Raw genomic sequence first — 19318 nt, 5'->3', positions numbered from 1 at the left:
TTTATTATTACTTGTCACTAAATGAGCTGAATTTTCTTAGACCGGCTGTTTCCTTTGTTCCCACCACAGAGGCAGGCTGCTTCCTGCAAATATGGCTCATCTGCATGATTCTTGGGTAGCTCCACCTTCTCTGCTTCTCTGAACCAAACTAGGTCTAGGAGGCTTCTGTCATCAGCCCTAACCTGTCTCAAAAGTTCCCATATCCATTGCTGCAAACAGGAGAGATAAATTTTATATTTCATGATGAAACCTCAATTTCAGGAACTGTATTTTGAAAGTATTTATTATAAAAATTTTTCAATCACACACAAAAGTAAAGAGAATAGATAATAAACCCCAATGTACCCATCAACTGTCAAATAATTATCAACATCCTTCCTTTAGTAAGTATATTTTGGTGGGGCTTCCTGAGATTTGCTGCCACTATGACCTTTCATCATTCTTCACGCATCTTCTCTTCATTTACTGCTGAGTGGCCTCTACCCAATCTCAGTTGTCTTTGGGAAGCCCTTACATATATTTTGGAGACTGCAGCTCTTATTTGTGTCCAACTTTTCTGAAAATGGATTCTGTGGGTTTGAATAATTTCCAAGAGAAAAGGGGGAAAATGCTGACTTATGCAGCCTTGTTCATACTGGAAGTCCCAATAAAATACCTTTTTAATTTCCAAGTGGTTAGACTTTTTGTTTAAACTTTTGTTTCTAATTTCTTATGTGATTGCATTTTAATCTATCTTGTATAATTACTGCTTTTGGTAACTTATTCTTAAACTAATATGTGATCAAATTTTGCAAGTATTCTCTGAGCATTAGTAAAAAATGTATTCTCTATTTTTATTATTTTTATTCTCCATTTTAAAGCTACAACTTTAGCTTCATGTAAAACTACAACTTTAACTTGATGTAGCCTTAGAAACATTTACCTTGTTATACAGATCTTTGATGTCCATGTTTATTTATGGCCTGCTTGAATGGTCAAGCAGAAAGACATATTAAACTCCCCACTGAAACCTTAATTTCTGTCATTTTGTGCTTTTGTTTGTGTGATGTATTAATTTCTACAATTCCTATTCATTTTTGCTTTATGTTTTCTGTGCTTTACTATTTCTATGCATAAATATTTGGAAGTGTTGTCATTAAAATGTATATCTTTTATTAATATAAGACACTCTATTTTGTTTCCTTTGCTTTTTCTTAAAATTCTGTTTCTCTTTTTTTACATTTATTTTGTTTTCACTACCAAAATATTTATTTCTTAGCCATTCTAGGTTTATTGTTTTAGATGTGTCTTTTAAAGACTTTTTAATGAATTTTGACATTAGATGCAGTCTAATAGTCCTTATCACTTAATAGGGGAGTTTAATCCGTTTTTATTTATTAGGAAAACTAATATGTCATGTTCTTTTTCTACTGTGTTTTTTTCTATGATTTCTGTGTTTACTACTTTCTTGCTGCATCTTTTGTTTTCTATATTTTGCCATATAGACCATGAATTGTTTTTTCCCCTATGCTAGTGATTTCCAAAATGTGTTTTTTCTCTGCTCATTGTGTACTCCAATCTCTCCAGAATGCTACAGGCTATTTTTCAAAGACGCATGTTGTTGGTGGTTGTTTTCTTCTATTTACTTATCCTTAAAGGACCAGTGTTCCTTCCAGGTCTAGTTTTTCCCTCAGAAACAGTTTGAGTGCAAGTTGCCTTGGACAGCCTAATTTCACTTGGATGCTGTTGGAGACCTCCTCAGAGAGGTCAAGCAGGAGGGCTGGGTGCCAATTCGGCATCCGGCATCAGAGGAAGTAATGAAGGGGCCCGGGCCATAGGCCACCCTGGCAGAAGTCCTCATTCTTGCTTGGCTGGTTTCATTTTTTTGGCAAGGCCACAGTACCACATGCCAGACCTAATGTGTCGGACCTTCTTCCTGGTACACAAATAGTTCTGTCTCTTTGCCCAACCTCACACACCCAGCTACCAAGTCAGTGAGGAACTTGCTGCCTGAGGAGCCTAAGGAGCCACTGCTGCTGCCTGTGGCCTCATTTCTGAGCAGCCAGGTCTCCAGGCACAATTCGCCAGGCAGCCACCAACGTATCAGAGACTACTCTTGCCACCCGCGAAGTTGCCCTCAGGGTCTCCAGCAAAAGCCTTCAGCCAGAAGAATCTTCAAAAGCCCAGGACACCCACTCCCCAATCTCGCCTCAACTCTCACTTCTCCAGGCCCCCTCTAACAGCCTATGCCCACCTCTCACTTTCTCTTCTTTAAGCCTGGAAGGTAATCGTGGGGTACACAATCTCCCCGTTCATATGCCAGAAGTAGAGTGGCCAGATTTAGCAAGTGACAATACAGAACACCCAGTAAAATTTGAATTTCAGATAAATAACAAATCATTTTTAGATAAGTATGTGCTGTGCAATATTTGAAGCACATTTATAAGATAAAATAAACACAAATTATTCATCATTTATCTGAAATTCAAATGTAACTGGGCATCCTGAATTTTATCTGGCAACTCTATCTGGGAGATTATATTACTCCTTTGAGGAGTCATTTTTGAGTCATCTCTGGTTATCTTTTTAAAAAGTAGCCCACTTTTAAAAAGAGTAATTATATTTGTAGAATTTCCTCAAAATACCAGAATTTGGCTGACTTCTCCCTGTTTTTTCCCACACTAACAGGGTTTAACATATTTTTATATTTGCTAGATAATTTCTGTCCCAATAGTAGGAGTGGAGGTTCATAGCTATATTCTCAAGCTGACTTTTCTTTTTATTTTAACATAAATTTTCTATTATAGGAAAGTTCAAATCGCACAAACAAAGAGACTAATGCTGCAAACCCCTAAGTATTTGTCTCCAAGTTTTAACACTTTTCAATGTTTTGCAATTATAATAATTTTTAATATTTTAAATATCTGTCAGAGGGCCACCACACTATGTATCTTTCGCCTTACTTTTGGGGGGTTGGGGGGCATTTTCAAGCAAATCCTAGGCATCATTTCACCTGTATATACTTCAGTATTTTTCAGCATCCTCCCAGAAATACTTCCCTGGCTATCCCAGCCCATGTTGACTTCTTGCTCTAAATCGATGAGTGACCTTTCTTACCTCAACTAGTTCATCAGGACTCATCACCCTCAGGCACCAAAAGAGGAGACACACACACACACACACACACACACACACACACACACACGATCTCTTTCTATTGTATCTTCCACTACCAATTCCATGTGCCCAGTGACTGTGGACTGAAGGAGCCATTTTGGAGAGAGGCCTCACCTTTAGAGTGTCAAAATCCTTCTCCAAGTAGGAGCCACACTTTTCCCTCTCCCCAATGGAGGCAAAGAATTTGCTCCACCAATCGATGAACTCCTCTTCCTGATTGGGTAGAAAAAAAGAGACCGTTTAAGAAACAGAACTTGCCAAGCGAGATCCTTCTGAATTGGACACCTTCCAAGGCTGCTGGGCCAGCCTGGACTTCAAGGCTTTCCTGTGGGGTGAATTCAGTGAAGCAGAGAGCTGAAGCCTCCTGCCTCTCCAGGGGCAAAAACTGTGCAAATTGGAAGAAAAGGGTTTAACACTTGCTTGGCGTTGAGACGCAAGGCTCAGCACTGGCTCTGCCCCCATTTGCTGTGTGTTTCTGTCAAGCTCTCGAGCCCCTCTTTTCCTTTTTCCTTTCTCTGAAGTGGGCATAATCGTCCTGGTACTTCCCCACATCCCAGGGACACGCTCAGGATAAAATCAGAGCATACATAAGGTAACTCTTTGGGGAAAATGTCGATAATCTCTTATTTATAAATAAAATGCAGTAGATCCAGGAAAACTTAGACCCAAAAGAGCTATCCTGCCCCCACCCCCACCCCCGCCAACTCTGGCAATAAAGGAAGTGTTGGAGATCAGAACTTAGCTTTCCCCAAGGTCAAATCAAGGCAGAGTCCCTGAAAATCAGAAAATACCCAAGTGTCTGTTATTCAAAAGACACTTGTAAATGTGGGGAATTAGGTGAGAAGAAAAGAAATTCTTGACAACCCACTCTCTGCCCTTCCTTCCTCCAGTCACTTATAATTGCAGGAAAAGGTGGACAGGTCTGTTACAGAAAATACTGGTCTCCACACTTTTAACTCCTCCTGCACATGGTTAGTCCACATGCTCTCCTAGCTCTTGTGCCTAGAATGCTCCCCCAGCTGTGTCCTGTCTAGGTGGTGTGTCCTGTCACCCAAGGAGTCAGCAGTTCCCTGAAGGTGGGATGGTCTCTCCTCCCCAGCCCTTCCCCCCAAACCCACCTAGAGCTAGACACTAGGTCTGGGCCTGCCCGTACCACAGAAGCTCATCCAGCATGGTGGGAAGGGCCAAGGACATGGGGTCAGGAGAGCCCATTCTGGGACTCGCTTTCTTCCTCTGTACGGGTAGATAGGCTAGAAGATCTCCCAGGAGCCTGCTCTGATTCTATAAAATGAACCGAACATCTACCATCAAGTTTCTGCAAGTGCTGGCTGCGCCCTTTTAATCAATGCTAAGTGCTTTGAGTTCCAGCTTTTTCAGGGTGAGCACAAGCTGGGGCCAGGCCAAGGGCACCTGAACAGGCACTCAGGGGAGAGGGTAGGAGGAGGGTCTCAGAGTCTCCACCCATCCTGGAAGTGTGATCCTAACACCACTGGTGTGGCCAGATGTGGTCCCCAGACACACAGCACGGAGAATGAGTGACAGAGTGAGGCTGTCACTATCCGTTCAACTTACCCGGAGGGTCTTCTGCAGCCAGGAGGGATGAAAAGAGGTTCAGATGGGTTAGACACAGGGTAGTAGAGCTTTTTGACTTGTAACCACTCTAGAAAAAGCCAGTAGAGAGCAAGGCAGACCCTAGCCCTGATGTTTGAAGTTCAATTTAACGAAAAAGATGCTGGGGATGGACACACTTATACAGACATACATATCAAACTCACACAGTGACCAACACACAGAAGAATATTTACCCAGTCAGGCACAAAGGAGATAGATATGCTGAAACAAACATATACTCCCACAAGAATACACAAGGACACATCCTAACACACAGGAAAATATGTAGACTTAGGTAGAAACAGTTAAAATGGAATTCAATTTAGCTGTTTGATTCCTCCTAAATCTTTATTTTCTTTCTCAGAACAGATACTTAAAGATTTAAATTTATAAATCAGGCTCACAGTCAGGCACAGACAGGCAACCAGCCAGTGTTTTGTACCAGAAAAGGCAGAAATATAAGAATTGTGGGAAAGATGTTACCTTTCCCTCTGTCTTGAAAAACCAAGTAAATTTTAAAAGAATAGAAGACAGAGTTCTGAATAATACTATCAACAAAGACAAACATTATGTAACTAAAAACAGAAAATATACCTTCTTTTCCAGCACCCTTGGAGCACTTAGAAAAAATAAAAAGCCACAAAGCAAATCTCAGTAAAGTCCCAGAAATAAAACTCCTTTCAGTCACATTTTCTGACTGCACTGCAATAAAAACTACAAATGAATGAGAATTTTTTAAATTAAAATCTCAACCTTTTGGAAATTTAAAGGCACACCTTAAAACCCTCCTGAGTCAAAGAGAAAACCAAAACTAAAACCACAGGTACTTAGAAAATACCAACCATGAGAGGCATATGCTCCAGACTTGATGGGTTGTACCAAGCCTGTATACTCAGAGGAAAAGTCAATCTCAAATGTGTACACTTTCATACACAACAATGAAAATAAATAACTTGATAATTCAGGAAATTGAAAAGAGCAAGAAGACCAAAGAAAATGGCAAGCAGAAATAAATATATTGGAAAGGAGAAGAATACTACAATTGGTAATCAAACCTCAGAGAAAGCTTTCAAAAGACCAATAAAATAGATAAGTACTTATCAAATCTCATATTTTTTAAAGTACGCACACCATTAGGAATGAGAAAGATCAAATAAAAAGATAAAGAGAATAAAAATACTAAGAGATTGACCAGGCCTAAATCAATGACAAATCGTGGAAAACCTAGATAAAGTGGATGATTTTCCAGAGAAATATAAATTCCCAAAATCGATTCAAAAGTAATAGAAAACATGAAGAGGTCAATAACCCTGAAATAAAGTGAAAAAAATCTCAAAGAACTACCTCCAAAAGAGACATCGGCCAAGATAGTTTCTTTGGGAGAAAGTTCCATCAGTCTTTCAAAGAATAAACCATTCTTTGTTCTACAGCATTTAAAAGATGAAATTTTCCCCATTCATTTTATGGAACAAAGCCTGACAAAGAAATACACACACACACACACACACACACACAACACACACACACACACACGCACACGCACACGCACGCGCGCGGATTAATCTCATTCCTGAGTAAACATATAAAGATCCCAAATAAAATATTAATAAACAGATTGCAGCAGCAGATCTGGCAGGGTCGGGCTGGGTTAGTCCAGAATGCAGGAATGGCTCAACATCCGTGAGCAAGGAGAGAAAAGCCACCGGATCATCTACAAGAGAGGTTTGAAAACTATGGCCCACTGGCCAGCGACCTAGTTTTATAATTTAATATCAGTATCATCTGTGGCTGCTTTTCAGCAGCAACTGCAGAGTTGAATAGTTGTGACAGAGACCTTATGTCCCCCAAGTCTGAAATATTTACCCTCTCTGGCCCTTTAAGAAAGAGCGGCCACCAACACCTGGGCCACATGCTACCTTCCTCCTGCTACCAACTCAAAGCCAACTCCTGCACCCCTCCCTAGAGTCCCATCCCTTTGGCCCGTTCAAGAACAGCACACCATGATCCTCCCCACCCTCCCTGGCATCGCCAAACTTCTCTCTCTGCTGGATCATTCCCATCAACATCCAAACTTGGGACTCTAGTCGCCACCATTTAAAAGTACTTCTTCTCACTGACCACATTTTCTTTCTGGCTCCTACTTCATTTCTTTCTCCCCTCTACAGAAAAACTTCCAGAAAGAGTGGTCTACACTTGTCTCTAATTCTTGGCTTTCCATTCTCTCTCCTTAACCAAAATATGCTCGTCAAGGTCACCAATGACTCAGGTCTCAATAATCGATCTCGCAGCAGTATTTGACATAGGCATTCACTCCTTTTCTTTGAAACATCTCCCCTTGCCTTGCAGAGCACCCCACTGTCCAGAGCACCAGTGTGGTCCTCCCACCTCGTTGGCCACACCTCCTCAGTCTTTCTTCTTTGCTGATCTCTCCTTGTCACCCACCCTTTGTTCATCTGAGTGCCCCAGGGCCCAGTAATTGGACCTCTCCTCCTCTCCATCCCCTCTCACTCCCTTGGGGTTCTTACATCTGGGTCTTGCATATTTAAGTAACACACACGTTGATGAGTCCCACGTTGAGCTCTCTCCAGCCTGGATGACTCCCATGAACTCCAGCTGCCTATTGGAGATCTCTCACTGGACATCGGATAAGCTTCTCAAATGCACCACATCCAGAACCCAATTCCTGAACATCCCTTGCCCAGTCTACCCCTCCCACAGTCTTCCCCCTATAAACAAATGGCAAATCCTTCATTCCAGATGCTCAGGTCAAAAACTCTGCAGCCACCTTCAACTCCTCTTCCTCACTCCCTACCTCCAATTCATCAGTAACTCCTGTTGGCACCACCTTCAGTGTATATTCAGAGCCAGATTGCTTCTCCCCTGTCACCACTACCCTGGACCAGCCCACATCACTCATACAGAATTACTGCACAATCTCCTAACTGGCCTCTCTGCCTTTACCTTTGCCCCCTCCCCCTAATCCATTCTCAACATAACAGCCACGTACATCCAATCATGTCACCCCTCTGCGCAAATCCTCCAGTGATTTGTCAACACACTCAGAATAAATCCAAAGTCCTTCCAACAACCTCTAACGTCTCTCGTGATCCGGCCCCCACACCTCCCTGACCTCACGTCCCTCCACTTTCTCCCACACTCACGCTGCTCCAGTCACACTGGCCTTCCTGGTCCTGAACACCTCCAGCACCCTCGTGTCCTTCCCCTGGCAGGAATTCTCTTCCCCCTGACATATCCATGGGCCACTTCCTCATCTCCCTTGGTCTTGATTCCAACGCAACCTCAGTCTTATTATTCAACATATTGTAAATCACAGCTGCCCTGCCAGCAATCCCTACACTCCCTTCCTTGCTTTTTCTCCATGGCAATTATCCCCATCTGACCTTCATATACTTTACTTAGGTATCTGTTTATTAGGGCAGAACCCTTTATCTTTTGTAATATTCATATCCCCAATACTTAGAACATTGCCTGGCACATATTTGTAGTCCAGTAAATATTTAGGATATATAAACACCTAAACAGCAGGGGGCTCGGGGGGCTGCTATTCCTTGGCTTTTAAGTTTCTAAAGGCAAATAACATACCATTAAAATAATAGGTTTAAGGACCAGTCAGTTAGCTCACTTGGTTAGAGTGTGCTCACAGCACCAAGCTCAAGGGTTCGGATCCCCTTACCAGCTAGCCGCTGGGGGGAATAAAAACTAATTTAAAAAGATAGGTTTAAGGGAATGTTTTGTCCAGCCAGTTTTTCCCCACCATAGGCAGAGGAGATGGAAGTGTACAGGGGAAGAGAAAGCAAGATCGAGACCTGCGACAGTTGCTGGTAAGGCATCCCACACTCTGCCCCCCAGGTTATCTCCAAAGTGTCTTATGGAAGAGACCTCTCCATAACTTTGGGTACCCGGAAAGCAGCAGCCACCCAGAAGTTGCCAGAGGAATTGGGACATGAGGCACTTGAAAGAAGTTGGTGGCATGGGTGTCATGGGAGAGAGAATCCAAGGGATCCCTCAGCATTTCCTGTAGATCCCAGCTTGTTGTGGGAGAGCTGTTGAATTGCACCACAGTCCCCAGAAGGGCTTGAAAGTTGGTTGAGAGAGAGCAGGAGACCTCGGCAGATCTTGGGGCTGAGAAGAGAAGACGCTGTCAGCAAATGTAATATGATCTGTGTGCCCAGAAATCAGTGAGCCTATGGATGCCAAGGTAGACACATCCTGGTGACCAGGGTTCCCTCTCTGAGGAGGTTAGGACATTATGGAAGCCCAACCCAGAATTTAGCTGCCTCCCAGGAGTATGGAGGGGAGAAAGTCCAAACGGACTAGGTTTAAAACTAAAATGTTGAAGATTTCCAGGACTTTTCTGCCATCAGGAAAAAAATGTGGTCTCAAAGGAGAGATTAAGTCAACTTACAGAAAAATAAAGTTATGTTTTTAACACACTCACACCTGTGACTTTAAAATATCATTCCTGCTATTTCATTAATCTGGCTTCGGATGAATTTATTTCAAGCACACCTCTTCTTTCTCTTCCCCAGAAAGACCAAGAATAAGTTAGCACCCCCATAAGAATGAGCCCCTCAAAATCAGGACAGCTCTTCCCTGTCTTAACCTGATGTGCCAAAGCTAACTAACCCACTGACATTAGTGGAATCCCACGCTATGAAGCTCTGAAAGGGAAATGGTCTTATGTTCTCTAATTCCAAGTGTGTTCTTGACTTCGCTTTGCAATAGCTAAGCATGCAGACTTGGAACACGGCAAGGAGGAGAAAGAAAACTAAAAGGCTTGATTTCTGAAGTGTCATCTCAGGCTTTAACAGGCAGTCTGGCCACTTATACTTTATTCCCCCATGCCCGAGGCTCAAGGCCCCTCGTCGCTGGGTCAGCTAACCCAGGTAAGTCTGACCAAGGCAAGGATGGGAAGCCTCTCCAATTTCAGCTCACAGCCAATATTCAGTGCTGAGGAACAGAGGCATGTAACAAAGGCATGTCTCTCTACAGGCTTGATCCAGTCTAATGGGCATCCTAATCCCTCCGAAGACCGAAATCGGTATGGTACGTTCTGAACACCTAATCTCCCATTATCATTTGGTGGGCCTAACACATTTCATGAATGTGGATAGCAAACCTGGCAACAACAATTCTCTCTCTTCCTTTCTCTGAAGTCAGGAAGGGAAGGTTGGGAGGTGGGGACAAAACTTGTGTGCTCTCCCCAGGATGATCATTTGAATCAAAGAGAAAAGTTTCTGGTAAAATTCATTTATCATCAAGGTTATAATGTTAAAACTTTGGGTCCCTATTTAAAACTAAATACCCACCTCTAGAAAAAGCAGTCCATTATTTTATGATTTTAAGCAGGCCTTCGTTACCTATGTCAACCCAGAGATAGACATCCTAGACTGTGTTGAAAGTAATTTCTCTCTAAGCATAAATCATTACCAGCAAGATAATATAACTGGGGTCATTGTGAGGCTTTGAGTTGATGTCTGTGAATATGTTCTGTGCCCTGTAAAGTTTACCATGATAGACACTCTTTGGATATTAGCAGCAGCATCAGTTTGGTCCCAGTCCTAATACTTCATAGTTCAACATCTGCATAACTGTAATAAAGATATGATGATTCCTCTAATTCTTTAATTAATGTCCTGAGGTTTAAGAAACTGAGACCATTTGCCCGTGTACACACAAATACAAACACATAAGGTAGCATACAAGTACTCATGCCTACATATAGACCAGACAAACCCCCAAACATGCGTATACCCAGACTTCAACCCATCCCGTGCATACTAAACCACTCATGCCCCCCAGAACGACACATACATATGCCCACAACCAGCTACCACATTGATTTAGCAGAACTCTACACATTCATAACAAAAATCACTTGATTATTTCCACAAGTGGAACACTGGGCTTTCAACCTCTTGTTGACACTCCCTGTAGTCCAGCCTCTTGTCTGTCAAAGAGATCATTACTCTGCTTATTCTAACTTCAAGCTGGATCAGGGGAGGTGGAAGGGAAGGGAAGATCTTTAACCAAAGTGCTGAACTGCTTCCAAAGACCAGTGAATAAGTGTTCCTGAAATTCAGCAGAGCCAATCAGATGGTGCGGGGCCTTTGATCATTTGACTACTGGCCTGTTCCAGATGGGGGACTCATATGGGGTGGGGAATCCCTGCTGGCCCTGTCCCAACTCGAGAGCCTAAGATAAATATTGGGGCCATGACTTAGTCCTCCAAGGGCAGCATGACCACATAAACCAATGCAGGGAGCCTGGGGGAATAGGATCTATCCAGTAGGTTGAGTGAAAGAAGATTCCATCAGAGTCTTCAAACCTATGAAGCAATGAAACATCTCTAATTGGGAATCTGTGTTGATTCCAGTAGGGCCTAGGCCAAAGCTTGCCTTACCTTCATTCTGCTTATGTAGACACTATTGCTCAATAAGAGTTCCAACAATCTACTTAAGAGGAAAACTATTTTTGAAGGCCTTCCCAGGACTACAGAAGCATTCATCAAACTACAGACACCATTATTAGCTATCTTAAATTCAATTTAAAAAGGATTTGGAGGGAGCCTACCATGTGCCAAAGTCAACCCACTTTCTAGTTACTGTGTAGATTTTCATACACAAAATCACATTACTTTTCAAATATTTTATTTTTGAACTTGTTACTAATTCACTCTGATTTCCCTGTGCCTCAGTTAATGTAGAGAAAAGTTAAAGACGCCAGGTAGGTTAAGCCCACCAAGCACCCTCAGAGGGCCTTGTGCTTAGCAGTGAATGCTGCACAAGTTCTGAGCACGGTTTTGAGCCAGACTAGGGGGGAAACAGTGTATAGTACCAATAGAGATAGCAAGGCATGAGTTAGACCTCGGAGAGAACTTCCTATCCTATACATTTCTAAGGAAAGCCGAGAATGTCCCTCCAGTGAGAGATGAGCCTTTTTTCTCTGGATGGGAAGACAGGTCCTTCATGGACCGGGGAAGACCTCTTGGGGAGGGGGCTGGCGTAGGAGCAGAGGCAAGGAGGGCTAGTTGGACGGGGCCGGGGCCTCCTCCTCCCTGATGGGGCCCTGGAGTTTGCCAGACGAGTTTCACCCCGGGCTGTCCCCCCTGCAGTGCACATCGAGGGAGGAGGAGTGCACCCCCGAGGAGACCACAGGAATGCCAAGCAGGGGAAAGGCGCCCCGAGCCAAGGGCTCCGGCAACGAGGATCCAATATCGGCGGGTGACTCCAGCCCCCGTAACAGGAGAGACCGTAAAGTATGTGCTCTGCTTCCCAACCAGCAAACACAGCAAATAACCAATTACTCCAAATAGCTAACAGATTTCAGTTCTGATTTTCCTCCCCTCGCCCCCTCTGTGCCTTCACTTGTCATTTGACGGGCGATTTGTATTTGCTCTGAGAAAATGAGAGAAAGAATGAGTCACAAAGGAAGGTCCAGATTACACCAGTGACCGGCATCAAACCTCCCTCATCAGAACTAATGGGAGCGGGGGAGGCCTGGCTGCACTGGCAACACATCTGATCTGGAGGTATTTTTAAAGAAGTACAGTTTTGTTACTTTCAAGCACATACAGTAATTCTCAACCAAAATTGCCAAATACACGTCCTTAGGAAACCCACTTTAAGGGGAAGACAATCCTCGTCCTAATTAGCACAGCCGATATGTACGAAAGTGTAAAACTATGAATGTTGCTAAAGTTAAAATATTCCCCCTCAAACTTGAGTTCAGAGGTGCAACCATGAAGTCCAGAGACAAACTGCCTTGGATGCCTTCTGGAAATGCTTCCTCACTCGACAGCCACACCCTGCAATTGATTCCTTTGCTCAGAAAACCTTTGCTTCGAAGTCTTGGGATAAATTGTTGTCCGTACTCATGAGTTGCAGTGAGGGACCCCCCCACACACACACAACTTGAAATTAGGGGAAATAGGGCTGCCCTTGGAGAATTAGACCATGAAATAAATGCACCGTTGGTCAGAGCAAGGACAGGCACAATCACCTCAACAGGGAAGAATGCCTCCTACGCTAAGCCTTAACCATAAGTGGGAAGAACGTATTAACACATCTAGAGAAAGAATATCTCAGTGACAAAGAGGAGTTGGTCAGTCCTGCAAGAATAGGAAAAGGGGAATAAGGGTTGTCCACAGCAGCACCATTGGGGGAGAGGGTGCCAGGACTTAGGGACGAAAGCTGTCCCTACCTTTGGAGATGGATTACCAATCCACCTTGTTTAGCTGCCACTAATAAATTTCAAATCACAGAACTGTCTCACCACTTTCTCACTCATCTCCAATCACAATTTGCCTTTCCAATTGCTGAGTCTGTAGAGAGACAATGTGCTGGACCAGTGTCCAAGGTCGCATGCTTTAGGCAGGTATATTTCTCACTGTAAACTCATAAACTGGCAACCTCAATTTAAAATTTTGAATAATATGCATCCAGGCCTGAGAAAATTGATCCATCGGGTGTCTGAACCCACAAAGTTAAGGATCCACTCAGCCAAAACTATAGAAATTTCCGTAATGTAACACCCCTGCTTGATGGACCTGGTAGGAGAGGATCAACTCTACTTAGGAAACTCCTATGTTGGCGTCCACAGGTAAGGACCACAGCTCTGACTCAGCCTAGCTAACACCTGACTGTCATAACAAACCTAGAAAGCAAACTCTTCAGCCCAGAAGAAAAGCCCCAAGTAACTGCCTCTAATCCTGGTTTCCTTCTTAATTCTCCCAGCCTGCTGGGATTCTAACTGGCAAAGCAAAACTACAGCAAATCTAAACTATTTCCTTTTTCCTTTTATCTGAGTTTGAGATTAGAAGGAGTCAGGCATTAATAGACAGAACCCATCTGAGCTCTAGTACTCGATAAGAAGTACTTCCCTCCATAAGGATAAACAAAAGAGAGATAGAAGATACAAAGGTTCGAAAGAAGGAGAGTGATCCGAGGGCTAAGACAAATGTCTCCCTATGCTAAAGAGATGAGTAAAAAACAGAAGGAAACAAATTGCTCATAAGAAGTCTCAAGAGGACACCACAAACAAGAAAGAGTGCACAGTCCTAAAGGAGATAGAACCTGCTCGATGAAAAACATGACGGTCATACTTAAACCTATAACAAAGACATTAATTTCCAGCAAAATGACAAACTAGACAAGCAGAGAAACCCTCTAAGTAAGAACACCTAAATTAACAGGTATCTTTAAAATCCATTTTAAATGCATGGCTGAGCCGATGGGAATGTAAAGAAAGTCCTTAGGGGCAAAGGAGACAGGAAAAATCCAGAGAAATGGGAGCCAAAATGCATACTAAGGGACACAAAAAGCCACAAACTAAACATTTAGTTTTAAGTGAATCTGGGTTTGTAGTGCCTCCAGGCATCTGGTAAAAGTAAACACATATCTTCTCTGGAAGAATGTGACTTCCATCCAGGCCTCAAAGAATTCTCAGATAAAGTTCCAAGGAACATGAGTTCACAATCGAAAATAGTGAAACACATAAGGAACGAGACACCATGAGCAAGTGCCAGCTAGAGCCAAACGAACTGCAGAATCAGACCTGTCGGAACAACAGAAATCAGAATGGTCAAAAATAGGACTTTTTTAAAAAACTGTTTAAAAAATTAAAAGGTATTAAAAATTTGACAAAGAAACAAGACACCTTCAAAAATAAATAAGCAGATTTTTTAAAAATCTTTTTGAAATAAAAATATAATACTTATCACTAAAAACTTAATAGTTGAGGTTAAATAGCAGATTAGAAACAGCTAAAGACTTAGTGAACTGAAACATATAGCTTTAGAAGTCAGCCAGAGTGCAACACAATGAAACAAATAGTATGAAAGTAAGTTTAACTGATGTAGAAAATAGAGAAGGTCAGTCGTGTGTCTAGTCTGAGTTCCAGAAGGAAATGATGGAGAGAAGGGGAATATATAGTATTTGAAGGGATAGTGATTGAGAACTAGCAATAATAATAACAAAAACAGTCCTCATATTTAGGAAGGCAACAGCACAATGGAAGCCAGAAAATAGTGCTGATGGAAAACAATTATCAGTCAAAATAGTATTGCCAAAAGAAGGGTGAAATAAAAATATTTTCAGATAATTAAAAAGTGAGAAAGTTTAGGGCCAGCCCGTGTCTCACTTGGGAGAGTGCGGTGCTGATCAGGCCACGGGTTTGGATCCCTATATAGAGATGGTCGGTTAGCTCACTTGGCAGAGCGTGGTGCTGACAACACCAAGTCAAGGGTTAAGATCCCCTTACCGGTCATCTTTTCAAAAAAATAAAAAAGAGAGAGAGAGAGAAAGTTTATAACGAACTGGCCCTGATTATAGGAATTTCAGTAGGCTTTACTTCAGAAAGAAAGAAAATGATTCCAGCAAGAAGAAGGCTGATACCAAAAAGAAATAGTAAATGTAAGTATAGCTGAAAGCAAAATTAATTACTTAAAAAATAACAATGTTTTAAAAATGTCGTTTAAAAAGATAGAACTAAAATATTAAACAAAAGTTTATAAATTGGTAGGTGATTAAAGTTAAAGCATTCTAATTTCCTTGTAATATTCTGGAGGAGGCTAGAAATACAAATTAAATTTAAACTTTCCTAATTTAAATACGCATGCTAAATCTTTATACTAATCACTGAAGGAATAGAAACAATGTATAATTTCTTTGAGACTGAAAAGGGGACTGGGGATAATAAAAAAAAAGAAAAGAAAAGAAAGGGGAGTTTTCAATCCAAAAAGAAAAAATGAGGAAAATAAAAGGACAGAGACTAATAGAGAGACACAAAATAAGTTGGCGGAAATGGATCCAAATATATCAGTAAAAATTTTCAGAATATATTAAAAAAAAATGAATCCATCTATTTGCTGTTCATAGGGAGAGACACCTAAAACGTAAAGTCACAGAAAAGTTGAAAGTAAAAAAGACAGAAAAAGATGTACTACGGAAATACTAAACCAAAGAAAGCTGTTGCAGTTATGTTAACAGACTCTAAGAAAAACTCATTAGTAGAGATTTTAAAAGGCAGAGAGCAAGGGCTGGCTACATACAGTTAAAAAATTCAATTCTCCAGGAAGATATAAGAATTCTAAACTTGTTTGTGCCTAAAACACAGAATCTAACATATAAAGGAAAAGTAGGCAGAATTATAAGGAGAAACTGACAAAGGTGACACCAAAGCAGGATGTTTTAATATAACTTCTCTCAGAAATTGATAAACCACACACCTATAAAAATCAGAAGAAACACAGATTTGAAACCCACAATTAACAATTCTGGTGCCTAAATGGACATGTTATAAGTAAACCACATTTGCAGAATATGCATTCCTCTCAAGCACAAACACAGAGCAGTTAAAAAAATTAAGCTAGGCCATAAAACAAGTGTCAGGTCATTTCTGAGCATCATTACATACAGACTGCATTTTCTGGACCATCGCACAGTTAAGCTAGAAACTAATAACAAAAAGAAAACTTACAACATAAGTTAGGAACTTCCAAAACATATTTTTAGACAATGCAGGTGTCCAAAAACAATAGCAAAAATCAGAATATACTCAGAATGGAAAATAACAAAAATATTACTTGTCCAAATCTGTGGGATGCATAAAGCAGTACTTAGAGGGAATTTGATACCTTTAATATTTCCATAGATATTAAAAATATTATAAACTCAAAAATTCAGAAGGAAAGAAAAAATAAAGAATACAAATTAATAAGCTAGAAAATAAGGAAACAATACAGGAGATGAACTAAAAATTGATTCTTTGAACAGACTGAAAAAAATCTGACAAATTCTGACAAGAATAATAAAATATGACCTTAGGAATGAATGGAGATATGACTAGATGGAGAAGAAATTTTTTTTCAAAAAATTAAAGAGTTATTATGAAAAACGTTATGCCAATGTTTTTAGGAGGAAATGGGTAAATTCCTATAAAATATACACCAACAAAAGTGACTCACAAAGAAACAAAACATCTCAAAGGTCCTATAGACATTTTAAAACTTGCATCAGCAGTTTAAAATATTCCCAAGAATACTGTCTAGACAGTTTTAAAAGTGAAACTGCCAAACATTTAGGCAACGGATAATGCCAATTTATGTCATTCTTCTGGAGACTAGAAAAAAAGCATCTACATCCCAAGTCATTTTTTAAGATTAATATTACCTAGATACCAAAACCTGAAAAAGAAATTTCAAGTCATTATCATTCATAAAAACTTATGCAAAAAAAAATCCTAAACTAAATATTTGAAAACTGAATCCAGCAATGCAGAAAAAAAAGATAATAGATCATGACCAGGTTAGGTTGTTTCAGAAATGCAAAGTTGTTGCAGCACTAAAAACAAAACTATTAATGTAATTATCACATTAACAGATTAAAAGATAAAAATAAATATGATCACCTCAACAGATATGTTTTATAACATTCAATAAAATTCTAAAACAGAAAGTTTTTTAGCATTCAATAAAATTTAATAACATTCATTATAAAAAACTGTTAGCTAACTACCAATTGTTCACTTGATATATTTCATACTCAGTAGTGAAACATACAAACATTCACACTTAAATTAAGAGCAGATCTCCAGCATCCAAGCCCACATGGCATCCTGCACACTGGGAACAGGCAGTCCAGCACAGTGTGGAGGCCACCCTCAGGACAGAGGGAGTCGGTGTGTACACTTTCTAGAGCCACAGAGCTGACTGATCAGGGCCCTCTGCCAATGCCGGCAGCCCTGCTCTCTTCAATGGAGCACCCATGCACCTTTCACAGGAAAAATGAGTTCCACCGTGTCTCCAGCAAACCCACCCAGACCCATGCACCGCAGCTGGGAACCTGTGGAGTACCCACGTGCCTCTGTCAGGGGCACAGTGCCCTGTCTCCAGCTCCAGTGAGCCTGCCCAGGACTACCTGCCTCAGTTAGGGAGCATCTCTTGGAGGCACAGGGGCCTGCTCACAACTCCAGTGATCTTGCATGGGAGAGTAAACTCCACCTGAGGAGCTGCAGAATGACCCAGTGTCTCTCTTAGGGGCATGGGGACCTGTCTATGGCCCCAGAAACCTTGCCCAGAATGGTCCACTCCATCCAAGGATCTGCAGAGTGACCCAGCATCTCTCCTGGGGAACAAGGGCCCTCCCACAACCCCAGTTACCTTGCACTGGGCAGCCCACCCCAGCTGAGAGATGCAAAGTAACCCAGTGTCTCTCTTAGGGGCAAAGGGACCTGCCCATGACCACAGAAGCCTCATCCAGAGTGGCCCACTTCAGCTGAGCAGCTGCAGAGTCCCAGCATCTCTCTTGGTGGAGCAGAATCCTGCCTATGACCACAGCATCCTTACCCAGAATGACCTACTCCAGCTGCAGAGCCACAAAGAGATCCAACATCTCTCAGGAGCACAGGTTCCCACCCACAATCCCAGGGACCTTATGCAGAGTGGCCCACTCCAGCTGCAGAGCTATAGAGTGACCCAGCCCCTCTTGAAGGCACGGGGTTCCACCCAAAACCACAGCAACCTCACCCTGAGTGGTCCACTCCAACAGTGGTGCTGCAAAGTAACCCACTGATTCTCTTGATGGTTCTGGGCCCACCCAGGACCCCCAGCAACCTCACCCAGAGTGGCTAGCTTCAATGGTGAAACTGTAGAGCACCCCAGAATCTCTCTTTGGGGCACAAAGCCCCACCAATCATTTCAGTGGCCTCACCCAGAGTGGCCCACTCCAGCTAAGCAGCTGCTGAGGACCTTAATGAATCTATGAGGAGAACAGGATCCCAGTTGGGACATCAGAGAATCTGCCCAGGGTCACCCAGTACAGTGAGAAGCAGCAGAACACCCCAACACTTCTCCCAAGAGCTCAAGACCTCATCCATAACCCCTGAAACTCAGCCCAATGTCACCCATCTCAGCAAGAAGTTGCCAAGTGCCCCAGTGCCTAGACCATGAAGGCACTCACAAGCAATTCTGACATTGAATACAGTCAAAGAAATCACAGAGACTACATGACTGCATTCACCCAGAACCAAACCTAAAACAACATACCCAGCTGTCACTATAGAACATATCTACAGGAAAGAGTCTCTCCCTTCAAAACCTACTCCAGAGTGTTAGAAGAAGAAACTATTCCACTAGATACCCAGACATCAATATAGGGATATAAGAAACATGAAAATACAAGGAAATATGACACCCCCAAAGGAATATAATAACTCTCTAGTACCAGACCCCAAAGAAAAGGAAACATATGAAATGCCTGAAAATAAATTCCAAATAATAATTTTAAGGAAACTCAATGAGATGGAAGAAAGTACAGACATAAGAAAAACAATTCAGGATCTCAAGGAGAAATTCAACAAAGACATAGATATCATTAAAAAGAACCCCAGGAGGGGCTAGCCAGTAACTCAGTTGGTTAGAGCACAGTGTTGCACTAAAGTTAAGGGTTTGAATACCCAGACCAGCCAGCTGCCAAAAATTAAAAAAAGAACCAACTGGAAACCTTGGAATTTAGGAATTCATTCAATGAAA

The 19318-nt window shown here is 41.9% G+C and overlaps 1 protein-coding gene across 7 annotated transcripts in view; it reads right to left on the bottom strand.

Annotated features, from left to right (window-relative positions):
• DYSF (dysferlin) overlaps positions 1-19318 on the bottom strand; it is a 221544-nt gene that overhangs the window by 30700 nt on the left and 171526 nt on the right. For all 7 annotated transcript variants that reach the window (XM_063077909.1, XM_063077912.1, XM_063077914.1 and 4 more), the window contains one exon: positions 3271-3369. In XM_063077909.1, coding sequence (XP_062933979.1) covers positions 3271-3369 — 99 coding nt within the window. The remainder of the gene's footprint in view (positions 1-3270; positions 3370-19318) is intronic.

This window comes from Cynocephalus volans, chromosome 14 (genome assembly GCF_027409185.1).
Source record: "Cynocephalus volans isolate mCynVol1 chromosome 14, mCynVol1.pri, whole genome shotgun sequence".
Classification (NCBI taxonomy): domain Eukaryota; kingdom Metazoa; phylum Chordata; class Mammalia; order Dermoptera; family Cynocephalidae; genus Cynocephalus; species Cynocephalus volans.
The sequence above is the reverse complement of the archived record's forward strand: the minus strand, read 5'-3'. Positions and strand labels throughout refer to the sequence as shown.